Raw genomic sequence first — 15,571 nt, 5'->3', positions numbered from 1 at the left:
ATCCTGCCCTGAAATGAGATCCATCCTTCATGAAATCCTCCCCACTCCGCCAAGAGTGTCTTTCCGCCGTCCACCTAACCTTCGTAACCTGTTAGTTCATCCCTATGAAATCCCCAAACCACCTTCCCTACCCTCTGGCTCCTATCCTTGTAACCGCCCCCGGTGCAAAACCTGTCCCATGCACCCTCCCACCACCACCTACTCCAGTCCTGTAACCCGGAAGGTGTACACGATCAAAGGCAGAGCCACGTGTGAAAGCACCCACGTGATTTACCAACTGACCTGCCTACACTGTGATGCATTCTATGTGGGAATGACCAGCAACAAACTGTCCATTCGCATGAATGGACACAGGCAGACAGTGTTTGTTGGTAATGAGGATCACCCTGTGGCTAAACATGCCTTGGTGCACAGCCAGCACATCTTGGCACAGTGTTACACCGTCCGGGTTATCTGGATACTTCCCACCAACACCAACCTATCCGAACTCCGGAGATGGGAACTTGCCCTTCAGTATATCCTCTCTTCTCGTTATCCGCCAGGCCTCAATCTCCGCTAATTTCAAGTTGCCGCCACTCATACCTCACCTGTCTCTCAACAACTTCTTTGCCTCTACTCTTCCACCTCGACTGACATCTCTGCCCAAACTCTTTGTCTTTAAATATGTCTGCTTGTGTCTGTATGTGTGGATGGATATGTGTGTGTGTGCGAGTGTATACCTGTCCTTTTTTCCCCCTAAGGTAAGTCTTTCCGCTCCCGGGATTGGAATGACTCCTTACCCTCTCCCTTAAAACCCACATCCTTTCATCTTTCCCTCTCCTTCCCTCTTTCCTGACGAAGCAACCGTTGGTTGCGAAAGCTAGAATTTTGTGTGTATATTTGTGTTTTTTTGTGTGTCTATCGACCTGCCAGCGCTTTTGTTTGGTAAGTCCCATCATCTTTCTTTTTAGATATATTTTTTCCACGTGGAATGTTTCCCTCTGTTATATTCAATCATCATATATATATATATATATATATATATATATATATATATATATATATATATATATATATATATATATGCCAAATTTTAAAGTTATGGTCATATGTGCCACCACGCCCCCTTTATTTCTGTTACAGAAACAATATTATTTCAAAAAGAACTGAACTTTCTGTTTCCAGCAATTATAAGTATGATACATTCAATAAAAGGAAATTCAGTGGTAACCAGTTCACAAACAAAGCAAGCCACACTGTTGAAAGTAACCTATGTATCAGTTCTTCAGGGAAGAAACTCCCACATGGCATGCCTCCTGGTGATTCAAATTTTTGTGTTAACAATAATGCTGTTTGTAGTGGATTTGTTGTTGTTGATGTGAGCACCTTATCTTCTTTGATAAAGGAAGTGCAAAATGTAAACACTGAGATGGTGTAGGCTGTCTGGAAATAACTGAACAACAAAGTAGCAGGAAGGGTTTTGCGTCAAAATTAGTTGTTCTTTGTAGAACCTGCAACAAATCTAGCTCGAAAATGACTTCGAACATTGTTCATAATTCATATGATGTGAATTCGAAGTCAGTGTATGCAACGCATGCAATAGGAAAAAGAAAAAGGCTGCTCAAACGTTTTGTGGTTTGATGGACCTTCCTCCTCCTCCCAGTAGGTTCAGCAAGTACATAAAAATACTTTTAGGTGCCTTGATGGTTGTGTCTAAAGCATCCATGAAATGTGCAGTAGAAGGAACTGCAAATATTAGTGGAACCAGGGACATTGCTGTTGCACTTGATGGGACATGGCAATGTCAAGGACATCGTTCCTTGAATGGTGTTGTAAGTGCTAATTCTCTGGAGAATGGAAGAGTTGCTGATGTTGAGTACTTATCTAAGTACTGCCACACCTGCCATGGTAACACTGAAGAACACATTGAAGATGAGTGTTCTAAGAATTATGATGGTTACAGTGGAGGTATGGAGTGTGATGGAGCTCTAAAAATATTTCAGATGTTGGTGCCCATTTATAACGTTAAATATATGAAGTACCTAGGCAATGGGGACTCTAAAGCTTTCCATAAAATTAATGAGTTCAATGTTTATGGTGATACCTTGGCAACAAAACTGGAGTGTTGTGGACATGTGCAAAAGAGGATGGGTGCTAGATTGAGGAAGCTACGGAGAGATATGAAAGGAAAGTTGCTATCTGATAGAAAATCTCTGTCTAGTTGAGGCAGACTGACAGAAACTGAAATAGACCTTCATCAGAGTTATTATGGACTGGCCATTAGATGAACTGCACCTCTGAATGATGTTACAACAATGAGAAAAGCTGTATGGGCCACCTACTTTCAGAAGTTGTCCACAGATGACCACCCTGTTCATGGACTTTGCCCTAAAGAAACAGATTCTTGGTGTGGTTACCAAAAAGCAAAAGAAAGTGGTCAAATATGCCATCGTAAGCATTCTCTTCCTGAGCCTGCTATGAATGAAATAAAACCAATTTTTAGAGACCTGAGTGACCCTGTTTTGCTTAGTAAATGCCTTCATGGGGACACTCAGAATACAAATGAAATTTCCAACCATTACATATGGCAAAGATTACCCAAAAATGTTTTTGTAGGACTAAATACAATAAACATTGGTGTACTAGATGCAGTGATATGTTTCAACGATGGAGTGGTAGGAAGGTTGTAAGTCCTGAGAAATTTAGGCATAAAATGTAGCTCTAATATGGAGGATCAATTGCTTGTATGTGACAGACAACAGGTGCATGCAGCTGACAGATTTGCTCTTCAAGAAGTGCTAAAAGTAATGCCAAGAGGAAGCTTGAAGATGAAGAAATGCTGCAGGATGAAGACTATGCTTCAGGAATGTTCTGAGGCACAGTTTAATTGTACTCATATTTTCATTCGCAATTTCCCGCAAGTCGTATTTTTTCAGAATTCAGGTACAAATATTTCCTAAAGTTTATAAAACATTACACTAATTTTTTTTCTGTAACTTGCAATGGTCCATAATTATTTAGTAGACCTAAGCTTTATTGCAGAATCAACTAAGTTATAGAAAAAAACAACACTTAAATAGAAGTGTTATTTATAAAAATTAAAATGTAAGATGTGATATTTTTTTATCCTAGTAATATACATAACAGGTGGAATTAAATAGGTCTAGTACCTCAGCCATCATGTCATGAATGTGTGGTAAAAATTTGGTCTCCTTCAAATGTATAACACTGGATTAAATGGCACCTCAAGTTGAGGAAGTACTTTGGGGGGAAAAAATGCATCAATTTCTTTGTAATTTTTTTAACAACCCTGAGCAAGTTCAAAAATTTTCAAAATACTTCTTATTTGTTTAGAAAGTGTGCTTAATTACCTGGTATCAACAAAAAAACCTGTAAAACATATACATTATAAACAGTGCCTGAAAGAAATATGTGTTAATTTTTACATAATATTGAGCCAGAAAGGCACCCTGTATCCTTAAAACAAGAATGACATTTGTTTTATTGTAACCTAAACTAGAGGGCAGATTATGTAATAAGCTGATTACAACCCTCATATGTTGATATTAAACATGTCCTGTTGTTAAAATGTGGTGAACAGATATCTGTACACCATAAGCACTGCACATTGGTAGTTCCTCTCACTGGGTGAAGAATCCAAGCATCAGAAGACATAAGTGCCCTACCCATGGATGCAACACAATTATTTTCTCTCCCCTCAGCATGAGGAGGAATTCCAAGGCCATGTTGTCTGTATCACTGATTGCAGCTTATTGTTCCTCAACCACAGTCACTCTTCCTCCCACAGATCAAGATCCTGTGTTTCAGCAATAAGACAGCTTCATCTATGGGGGCAGCACATTGAGAAACTGTATTTTCCATGCAGGCATCCTTAATTTCTTAATTTGCTGCTTCTTTACCATTAATTACCTTGTCCTGGTACCCAGTAGAATGACACCTCACTTCCCTGCCTCTGTAGAAGGTATATGGAGTTTCGGGTCATCTGGACACGTTTCTCTGCTGGGTATATGAGATGGGTAGCCCGAAAGGCACTTAAGCTGTTTGTGCAGTGAGTCAGCACCATACACTGTGAATATATTAGGTAAGTTAATTCTGAGGACATATTCAGGAAAAAACACAGCACAGCCAGTGGAATTTCCCTGCTGAGAACCTTCAGTGTAAACTACTACATGGCTGCACTGGTCAGAAAAATTCTGTGAAATGTAGGTTTAAAAACATACTCTTGGGTACAATTCTTTCAGTACACTGACAAATTAAAAATTTTTCTGGGTCTCAATATTAACTAGGGTGGTGAATGAGTCTAACATTAATAAAGCACAATAATATTGTCTGCATTAAGTGTTACTACATCCTCCTTCATACAAATCTCAAATGGCCTCATTGCTCACAGTCTGTTTATGAATATTTGCTCCATTGGAAGGCGAGCAGCAACAGTATGAGATGCTGGTGGCTACGGGAGTGAGAATATCCTGCTCACATTTCTCATAATGATGATCTGCCATCAGAAGACAAATGGTAGCAAACCAGTCTCAACACACAGGCTGGATATGACTAATTTATAAGCTGCTAGAGGCCAATAAAAAAAAAAAGTTTATAAGAACTATGGCCAGTCTAATTCCTTCATGATGACAGCATTAACGGTTTGAAGATATGATGAGATAGCTGAGACAAACTGACTACCTATCAAAACCTGGCCTCCCTTTTGAGCCCTTTGGTAGCAAAATTTGAACAGCATATTTGAAATTCAGAATATTTTACATAGTTAAAGAGTCTGCGTATCAAACAAACCAACGTATTAGTGAGTGCTGAAGAGGTCTTTCTGTCCACATTTGTGCCTCTGGTGGATTCATTACAAGTCATAGGAACTAAGGTGGAGGAGGGCACCTTATATGTTTTCAAACATTTGCTTACCTCCACATACTTTTTATTTAATGAACAATATTTTGAGCAAATAGATGGTGTTGATGTGGCTACCCTTCTGGCTCCCATAGTAACCAAGCTTTTTATTGAAGACTTTAAGGACAAGGCACTTAGCCAGTGGCTTTGAAAATTATGTGCTTCTGGAGGTATGTGGACAAAACCAATGTGGTATGGCCTCATGGAACACCACCACTTACTTCATTTTTGAAACATCTTAACTTCATCCACCCAAACACATGCTTCATCATGAAAGTGGAGAAAAATAGACACTTCTCGTATCTGGATATCATTGTTCGTAAAAAAGAAGAATGTTCCTTGGACCACAGTGTGTTTTGCACACCAACATGCACCAGTCTGTATCTTTGAGCCGGGAGCTGTCATCCACCATCCCAATGCAGCATAACAACACAATCTGGTTCACACGGCTAGAGCTATGTCAGATCCAGAGAACTTATCAGCAGAGCTTAGCCATCTCCACTTTGTGTTTCTCCAGAATGGGTACTCTGGTACATAGATTCAAAATGTTCATAAAACTTACGGGAAGGCCAGCAGGTCACATTGTTGACAACTGCCGATATTTCAACAGACTTGAAAATGACAGGATGGTCACCTGTCAAAATACCAGCAGTTGCCAACGATGTCACATGGCTGCATTCCCGTGAGTTATTTGAAAATTGTATATACTGGGAGAAACTCAGGATCTCAGATTACAAATGCATTTTGATCAGCATGCTCTAAACTTCAAGAGCAGCCAGAAGAAATGGAGAACTCCACAAGGGCAGTTTTTCTACCTTATTTTGGTGGTGTGTCCTTCTAAAGTAAACTGAATTTTCCTAGAAATGACAAAGATGTACGGTGGTGTTTATTATTGAAGTATACTTAGAAGAAACTGTATAATGGGATGGTAAAGAAAACATTTAAAAGAATTTTTGTAAATGGACTACAAAGATAAGTGTGGGAAAGCATTTACTGTGGAGTTACAGGATAATTGTCAAGCAAATAAAAAGCTGCTATTAAATGTAATTACAACAACAATTGCAAAATTTGTCAAAGTGTGGACTTAAGAATTTAGTGTAGGTGGCAGTAGAAAGCAAATAGCAGAGCACAAAAAGGCAATTATTATGCCAGTTAGTGTCTGAGGTATGAACAAGCTGTACAGTACTCCACCTGGAATGAAAGTAAGAATCTAGTAGGTTGAGTAAGTGCACTTACTAGCACCTGTTTAACACAAACACTCATGAAAGTACCCTGAAGGCATTAAAAAGATGGGAGACTAGGGTGAGGGAAATAGTTGAGATTTTTAATGGGTGCTTTCTTTTTGTCTTCAGACATAGGACTTCTTGGAAAACATTAAAATTTGCTCAGTATTTGTATACTTACAAATTTTGAAGGAGCATGAGACGTGGAGTTGACTGAAACACAGGACTGATGGTCTGATACTGTGGAATGAGTGCAGTGTGCTGCTCCACAGGCTTTCAGAGAGTGTCAACAGAGTCTTAAAAGAAGCTATAAAAATTATTGCTACTGATGGTAAAAAGTTTTATGTGGTGATTTCAGGCAAACATCTGCAGCAAATGTCCCAAGGAAGTGATTTGGTGACATGTAAGTCTACATAGATAATTTACATCTCTTGTACACTACCACAATTATTCATTATATTGCCTTCTGGATCATGCCAAATAGTGAGTACCTCAGGAAACTTGGCTCCTGAGTAGGGAACTGGTGAGTGCTGCCAACCTCTGTAAACATAAGCTCTGGGCATGCTTCAGTGACCACTGTGAGGTGTGGTGGTGCAACGCCTGTCACATGGTACAGGGAACTTGACTTAACTGTTCAGATCGTGAGGGTGTTGTAAATATAAAGAATATCTCAATTTGTAGATATGCTGCATGCTGATGAGACTAAACAGTTATTGGCAGGCAACCTCTGGAGAATCTGCTGCAGCCCAGTTGTATAAGGCTTACCTAAACAAGTGGGGCTTTGTGTGAGTGGACACTTTGTATCTCTAGTTGCTTGTGGGAACCCTACAGCATCAACAAATTCTCAAAACATCACTCCCAGCAGCTCTGGTAGTCTGTGGGTGTCCATCCGACAAAGAGAACATGGGAGGGTAAATCCCCTGAGGAGGCATTCTCCAAAGTAAAGGCATTGCGTTATAACAGTGCATTGACTGGCATGTCAAAATGTCTTTATTGCCATAAGAAGAATCAGCCTTCAATACCCAAAAAAGCTTTTGACAGTACAGCTTGAACTTTCAGATCTGTTAAGTCACTACATAATGGATCATTACTATTCAAAATGGCGACACAACAGCAAGCCACCAACCCTCTGAGGACAAAAAGAGTTGGACGAGTACACCATTGTCACTGAACTACACCGTAACTTGTAGTAATGTGCAGAGGCATCAGGTTTACAGACAGTACAGAGCTTAGGGAGTAGTGGGCTGACAAAGAAGTCACTGAAGTGCAAAATGTAATGGGTCAATTGACTGGAATGGTAGAACAACAAAATCATTTACGTATACGTTGGCCAGTTTTGTCAGATCATATTAAAGCTGAGTTCGTAATACCAAAAGCAAAACTACACATCTTCAGCTCAATGAGGATCAGAAATTTAGGAAAAGCACTATGGGATGTGAATTTCGGGCTGTGTGTGCAAGTGTGATACACCACACGTGCTGAAGAAACTACATATGCCTCCATTGATTTCTCTGTCAATCAGGTCAACATACATTGTGCAGCAATGTGTGTATGGTATTCAGAGAAGAAAAGAAAAAATCTAGGAGCCAAAGATGACTTAAACAAGCACCATACACTGAGCTGAAGAATGGGTAAAAATCTCTGCAACCCCTAATCTTTGCAACAGTGTTTGCTGCAGCACTCATGAAAAAAAAAAGCGCAGTGCATCCACACATCACCAACCGATTCTAACACAAAAAGTTGTTCTTGGAATCTAAAGCAACCTGTCTCACGGGTCAAGCTGTTGAAAGATGTACTGTGTCAGAAGAGCTATGTATTCCTTATTTTATTTTTTGTGGTCATCTGTTTTCAACTGGTTTGGTGTGACCTGCCCTGACTTTCTATTCTATGCCAACATCTTCATTTCAGAGCAACAGTGGACCTAATGTCTTAAATTAGTTGTTGGATATATTCCAATCTCTCTCCTCCCCTTACAGTTTTTGCCTCCCTCTAACACTGTGACAGTTATTCCTAGATGTCTCAACAGATTTCCTATCAGTCTGTCCCTTCTTCTTGTCAGTATTCTGCATAAGTTCCTTTTCTCTCTGATTCTACTAAGGTCTTCCTCATTTGTTACTTTATCAGTCCATGTAATTTTCAACATCCTTCTGTAGCACCACACTGCAAACACTTCAATTCTCTTTTCTTTCCAGTTTTCCTACAGTCCACGAGTCATTTCCATACAATGCTGTGATCCAAATATACGAGGGTCAGTCAAAAAGTAATGCCTCCTATTTTTTTTCTACGTTTAATTGTCTGGAAATTTAAATGCAATTACATAGGTTGAAAACCACAACATTGAGGATCATTTTGTCATTTTTCAATGTAATCTCCGCCCATCTCTACAGTTTTGGTCCATCTTTGAACAAGGGCATGTATCCCAGCACGGTAAAAATCACAGCTCTGCTTCCTAAGCCATTGACGCACGGATGTTTTGACGGCCTCCTCATCTTCAAAATGAATCCCACGATGAGCTTCTTTTAGTGGCCCGAACAGATGGAAGTCTGATGGTGCCAGGTCAGGGCTGTATGGGGGATGAGGTAAAACTTCCCATCCAATTTTGACAATCTCGTCAGAGGTGTGACGACTGGTGTGTGGTCTTGAATTGTCATGCAAAAGAAGAACATCTGCCATTGATTTTGTTGGGCGAACTCGCTGAAGACGTGCTTTAAGTTTTTTGAGGGTTGTGACGTATTGAACAGAATTTATTGTGCATCCCTGCTCCAAAAAATCAACCAGAATCACACCCTCTGTATCCCAGAAAACTGTTGCCATAACTTTCCCTGCCGATCGCACAGTTTTGAATTTTTTCTTCCTCGGCGAGCTTGTGTGACGCCACTCCATTGACTGCCTCTTTGATTCGGGTTCAAAAAAATGCACCCATGTTTCGTCCCAGGTCACAATTTTTTTCAGAAACTCATCTCCCTCCAAACGGAAGCGCTGCAAGTGTTGGGAGGCTATTGTTTTCCTTGCCTCTTTATTCTGATCGGTTAACATTCTTGGAACCCACCGTGCACAAACTTTTGAGTACCCCAATTGTTTAATAATCGTGATCACACTGCCTTTACTAAGAGAAATAATGCGACACACTTCATCTGCAGTCACCCGACGGTCACCACGAATGATGTCATCAACTTGCTGAATGTTGTGTGGAGTCACTGCACTCACCGGCCTGCCGCTCCGCTTTTCGTCAGTCAACGGTGTTTGCCCTTCAGCTTCCTTACAACGACGAACCCATCGTCTAACAGTGCTGACATCCACTGTCACAACATCATACACCTTCTTCAGTCTTTCATGAATGCGTATGGGCGTTTCACCTTCTGCATTCAAGAATTCAATCACACAACGCTGTCTCAAACGAACATCGATGTCGGCCATCTTACAAACTTCTGCTGTGCTGCCACCTGTTGACACAGAAAGTTACTACTGCAGTGGATTGCAGAAGAAGGTTTGAGGAATGGCGCCAAATTCAAATTTTTCACTTAACTTAATTTCTTTAAGTAGAAAAAAATGGGAGGCATTACTTTTTGACCGACCCTCGTACATTCTCTGAAATTTCTTCCTCAAATAAGGCTAATATTTTATACTAGTAGATTTCTTTTGCCTAAAAGTGACTCTTCCCCATAATTATTAGGTTTCCATCACTGTTTACATACTATATTAACTGTTCAATGTCCTCACACACTTTCTCTATCCTTTCATCTTTAACATGTGATGTTTACATTAATATTTGAACTAATAAATGGAACGGGAAGAAACCCTAATAATTGGGTCTGTGGGACATACCCTCTGACATGCATCTGTTGGTGGTTTGCAGAGTACAGATATAGATATTGTTGTTGGTGTTGATTTGCTTTTGATTCTGATGAGAAGAATCCTATAACTGTAATATTCACAGTAACTCACTCTCTACCCCACCTTCCTATTCATGACAAACTCTACTCCCATTACACCATATGCTACTGCTGGTGATATGGCCCTATTCTTGTCTGACCAGAAATCCATATTTTCCTTCTATTTCACCTCGCTGATCCACATGATCTATAGACTGAATCTCTGCATTTTCCTTTCCAGGTTTTCTAGCTTTCCTGCCACATTCAAACTTCTGACAGTCTACACTCTGACTCATAATATGTTGTCCTTTTATCGGTTATTCAAACTACTTCTCACAGTTACCTCCCCCTTGGCAAATCCAAATGGGAGACTAATTAGGAATCTTTTGTCAATGGAGAGATCATTGTGACATTGTTTTAAATTACAGACCACATAATCTGTGGATACAAATATTGTGTCTTTAATGCAATGGTCCTGTATTCATATGGTTATTCCTCTACAGACAGGTCTGTGATGCTCTTTCACAGCTATTTGAGCAGGAGACTGGTGTGCCTCAGGGATATGTTTGAAGCATTACAGTTTCTTATAGCATTCAGTGGTATTATGGACACAGTTAAGTCTGCTGTTCACAGTTTATTGTTTGTGGACTTTCTAGATTCTGTTATTCCTCCATCAGTCATTCATTCATCATGTTCTGTACATCCACCAAGATGAGGAACCTTCAGGGATGTGGTACAGGTTAAGAAAAGACAAGGAAATCGTAGAAACATGCCCTTTATACTGCATTCCTTTTGGACATTGTCTTAGAGGGTGTAAGTTGACATTTTTTAGGCAGATGATTCTCACGAATAGTGCCATTTGCACCATAACTTCGTTCTTTTAGGTGAACCAACAATGTTGGCGAAGTAAACAGATTGTCAAAATAAAACCTGTAGGGCAGATTTTTACTTTTATCAGGAAGTGGATCAATCATTTCAACCAAAAGTGCAGCACATTTTCCAAATGCTTTCTTGTACACTTCGTTACTTTGTGGATAGTTTCGTGGTATATTTGAAAATCCACTAGATAACACGTCTGTGTTTAGGTACCATGCTTTGTACCCAAATCTAATGGGTTTACCTTTCACAAATTGTTGGCATTCATGCTTGCCAAAATGCTTTATTATGCTCTCATCATAATCCAAATCTTGCTCAGGCTGAAAGTTTCAACATTTTATCATTTACATTGATTTGTGTGTTATCACGAGTGATTGAATCTCATAATTGTTTTGAATTTGCCTATTCTCATCACATTGTGCACAATTTCATTTCTCATGTCCAACCCTGAATCCCACTAACATCATCTGCAAGGTAGCATTTCTAGAAAACCTTAGTTTGGAATCTGGGCAGTTCTTGAACAAAACATATTTTGTAGCTTCACTACTTAGAAATTTAATTATTTCATCATTCTAGAATAGTTAAAAGCACTGAGCTGGAGACAAGCTGCTGATTTACTGTGATCACTCTCAGGAAATAAAGCAGTACTGCTTTGTAGATTCTCCCTTCTCCAATCTCTTATTATAGTTTTTGAGATCTGCAGCTTTTCTGTTTCATCTAAAACGACATTTCCTGGTTCATCATCATGAGAACTAACTTATCTTTGTTGGTCAATACCACTTCTGCACCAGCATGACATTGCCTTGGACCAAGATTATCTATCTGCCCACCACCATTTTCTTCCCTACAATCTTCAACCGATTCTACATTAACTTCAGAAGGCTCAATAAATATATCCACTGCACCTTCTTCCTCCTCCTCAAGAACATGCAGGATTTCATGCATAGACAGGCCTCTAAGAAAGTAGGTAACATTATATTGACTGTTCTGCCTAGCATTAACATACATGCACCACACAATTAAAAGCTAGATTTGGAACCGTAATAACGAACTGCATTTTGTGGCTAACCTGTAACATAAATTTCAGCATTTTTTAAAAGACATAATCTTATTTGGAAAAAGTCTTCAGTTAACCCTTGAGCGGGCGTGCCATTTTTCATAACACGAGCAGGCACCCAGCGCACTTCGTACACATGTAAAGAATAGCTTCATTTGTGGCCAAGATGAGTCATGTATGATCAAAATCACAGTTTGATCTTAGTTTATTTAAACAACAAGGAAATAAACTTATATAATATGAGCTACACCACTGTTTTATTAAACTAATGAAATAAATTTTCAGTACAACATCCTGTTGCTAAGGACAGGCGTTACAGAGACAGTTATGTCCCACTCGAAGCATGAAGCAGTGCAGTGGCATCAGATCCCATCCAGCTGCTTATTCAATCACTAATTATCTCATAGACAACTGCCTCAATGTGGCATTAGGCTGCTAGCTCATAATCAGGGTTTTTTTTTTTTTTGTTTTTTTGCATGGATCGTAAATTTTTTCTGCCTAGCTCCCTTTGTATTTAATATTAATGCTGCTCACTTGGACGTATGACAACACAAATTATCATTGTGTTACCTGAAGCAATATTAAAGGAATAGGCACGTGTCTGCAGTTGTGAAACAAAAATGGAACCATGCAAAGCCATTTTATTTTTTTATTGGCGCACTTTATATACAGGCGCACCTGCTCGCAGGTTAATGAACAACCAGATACTGTCCTCTTCCTGCTTTCTACTGGCAGAAACGTGCTTAAATATCAACAATAGAGCTTCCTTAACAGAGACATACAACAATATGCATTTCAAATGCATGCATTGTTGCCAACAAGAGAAAACAATGGTAGAATGTTATCTGACATATAGGGTTAACAGACCTGCAAAACACCACGGTTACCAAAAGCAGCACAATTTCCAGAGAACAACTGTACACTTAAAATTTAACACAGGAGAAGCATTATCACCACCACCATCCATTTGACATCCACTGCTGGATGAAGAACTTATTACAGTCTTCAGTTACCAGCAACACTGTTGTTCCTCCATACTACGTTTTGTTTAAATGTAGTACTAATGTTTCCTTCCTATAATCATACAGCCCATCATTATTGGAAATCTTACAAACAGCACCGATCAGGTTTCAGGCACAAAAGGGGATAGAGGATGGTCATGTTCTGTTGACAGAACCATCTTGGCTTGCTTGTAATATTGAAACCTGAACCACAATGTTTTTAACTATGACATACAATAAGAACTCTCAATGCACCATTTCACTATGGGAGACTCATTATGGCAGTAATAAGGGAGGGATTGATAAAGAATATCCACTGAGCAATACTGAACAATGCTGTTATTTTATTATTCATACACAATTCAATTGTTAATATATTTGTATAATAATTATTTTTACACATTTTATTTTACAAAAACATAGAGTACGATCACTTGGTTTCCTACAAGGAGACTGAGTCAATAATATTACACAGCTTGTGTTATCCTTTTGTCATTTCTTGCCACTGCCTCTGGTAAATGTAGCGTAACATCATGTGACTGACTGGAACTGTTTTGAGAACCACTTTTTGATGATGTACTGCCATCATTCTCGTCACTGAGACAATCATCACTATCCTCAGTGTCAAGTTCATTATCAGCATCAATCCTACACAAGGAAAAAATCCAGATTATATGGAGTAATAGTGAAAGTTTATCTATCTTCTATGCAAAATATATTATGGATTATTGTAAAATCTAGTATGGACTGTAACAATATTATGAAAAGGATAGTTACTACTAACCATATAGCAGAGATAGCCATAGCAGAAAGACTGTCAGAAAATGAGTTTTTGGCCAAAACAGCCTTCGTCTCTCTCTCTCTCTCTCTCTCTCTCTGTCACACACACACACACACACACACACACACACACACACACACACACACACACACACACTGACCCCGGTCTCTGGCTGCTGGTGTGTGTGTGTGTGTGTGTGTGTGTGAGAGAGAGAGAGAGAGAGAGAGAGAGAGAGAGAGAGAGAGAGAGTTCTATCTCTGATGAAGGTTTTGTTGGCCAAAAGCTCATTTTCTAACAGTCTTTTTGTTGTTTTGTTGTGTCTACCTGTGACTCAGAATCTACGCTATAGAGTGAGTAGCAACTATCCTTTTCATAATATTGTTATGGAACACTTATATTTTACCATAGAATTTGATGAGATACAATGCAAGTTGTTAATTCATTAAAAGAAATCAACAGATGTAATGGATAAAATTAAAATCTGAGTGACGTAAGTTTAATTTTATGTAACATTAGTAAAATTCTGGTTTACAGCATTATTATCACAAAAACAGAATGTAAGTGACGGACAATAATACAAAATTGCTATATGAAAACCAAGAAAAGAATACAAGAGGTTAAGTGTTCATGGAGAAGTGCAAGTACAGGAGAAAGGTTAATTCTTTGAGTGACAGCAGTCTGGCAACATTCTCTCGATTTCAACAATACTTACAGCTTCTTTAACAATAAGTGACATTCCTCAAAATTTCAGATGAAATTGCAAGTTCTGAAATTGTAAACACTATTTTTGTGCAAACCATTGAAAATAATGGAACATAAAAAGAATTATTTACACCTAAATGAATGTCATTGTATGACTCACAACGTTTAGCAAGTTCTAGACAAATCAAACTTATATAACCTTCATCATACAATAATTTAGTGCCTACCACTTCATTTTAGAGAGTTGTTATTTCTGTGCAAGTGATCTGCAAGATCTACAAATGGTGGTCAGAATGCATATATAGTATACTGTTAAGCGATAAATGTCAAAATTGCCAGCTAATAACTGTTGCAACCTACAATGGAAAGAATAGCAAAGAAATACCTTGCTGCACAAGTGGTTTAACTTGTCATCCTTCACATGCATATATCAGGCTGTTATCACACAACAGCAAAAATTATAGGAATCTGCAAATTACTCAAAATGCAATAAAAGTAATCACTTCAGTCACAAATTACCACAGAATTTATTGAGGACAAAACCACACATCTTCCAGAGATAAATTCTGTCATCAAGATGGTTAACGTTGTTTCCAAAAAGCTTCGAAAGTTCTTGACTGTCTTACTTCAGGTTTTTGCACCATACTCTAATAAACATTTGGGCAGAAATGTAACATCAATGTGCAGCTTTTCTGTTAAAATTGACAGAGAGAAAGAAAACGTTATGCCATGCTGTGAAAATGTGCATTTTCATTTTCTTTCTTGCAGTTTATTTTAACTATGATGGCTGGGCAAGTAAAGCATTAGACAGCTTGTTCCTCCTATATACAGTAAAACTTCCCTCAATAAACACTTTCAAATAGCAGACTCCTCTCAAAAGCTGACATTTTAAAATTCCCCTGTAAAATAACTTTGGCCTATGTAGTAAAATTCTTCTGAACAGCGAACACTCTCACTAATGGTCATTGACACTGAAATGTATCCCCCAACAATGAAAATTCGAAATAACAGACAGCATGAAAGGAAAAGGTGTTTGAAAATTAAACAGCAACAATCAGTATCCTGCATCTGAACATTTTTTTTAAGTTAAAGTGCATACTGTTTCTGTCTTCAAGCAAGAGGGCTTATGTACTGTAGTGTTAAGACATTACAAAAAAAGAAGC

The 15,571-nt window shown here is 38.7% G+C and overlaps 2 protein-coding genes across 2 annotated transcripts in view; one reads left to right on the top strand and one right to left on the bottom strand.

Annotated features, from left to right (window-relative positions):
- LOC126213270 (probable G-protein coupled receptor AH9.1) overlaps positions 1–6,274 on the top strand; it is an 85,875-nt gene extending 79,601 nt beyond the window's left edge. Inside the window, exon 6 of the mRNA XM_049940970.1 lies at positions 6,249–6,274. Coding sequence (XP_049796927.1) covers positions 6,249–6,274 — 26 coding nt within the window. The remainder of the gene's footprint in view (positions 1–6,248) is intronic.
- Positions 6,275–13,249: 6,975 nt separating this feature from the next.
- Positions 13,250–15,571, bottom strand: part of LOC126193968 (replication stress response regulator SDE2) — a 56,967-nt gene continuing 54,645 nt past the window's right edge. Inside the window, exon 6 of the mRNA XM_049932729.1 lies at positions 13,250–13,573. Coding sequence (XP_049788686.1) covers positions 13,393–13,573 — 181 coding nt within the window. The 3' untranslated portion in view covers positions 13,250–13,392. The remainder of the gene's footprint in view (positions 13,574–15,571) is intronic.

This window comes from Schistocerca nitens, chromosome 1 (genome assembly GCF_023898315.1).
Source record: "Schistocerca nitens isolate TAMUIC-IGC-003100 chromosome 1, iqSchNite1.1, whole genome shotgun sequence".
Lineage (NCBI taxonomy): Eukaryota > Metazoa > Arthropoda > Insecta > Orthoptera > Acrididae > Schistocerca > Schistocerca nitens.
This window is presented reverse-complemented; position numbering and strand designations above follow the sequence as displayed.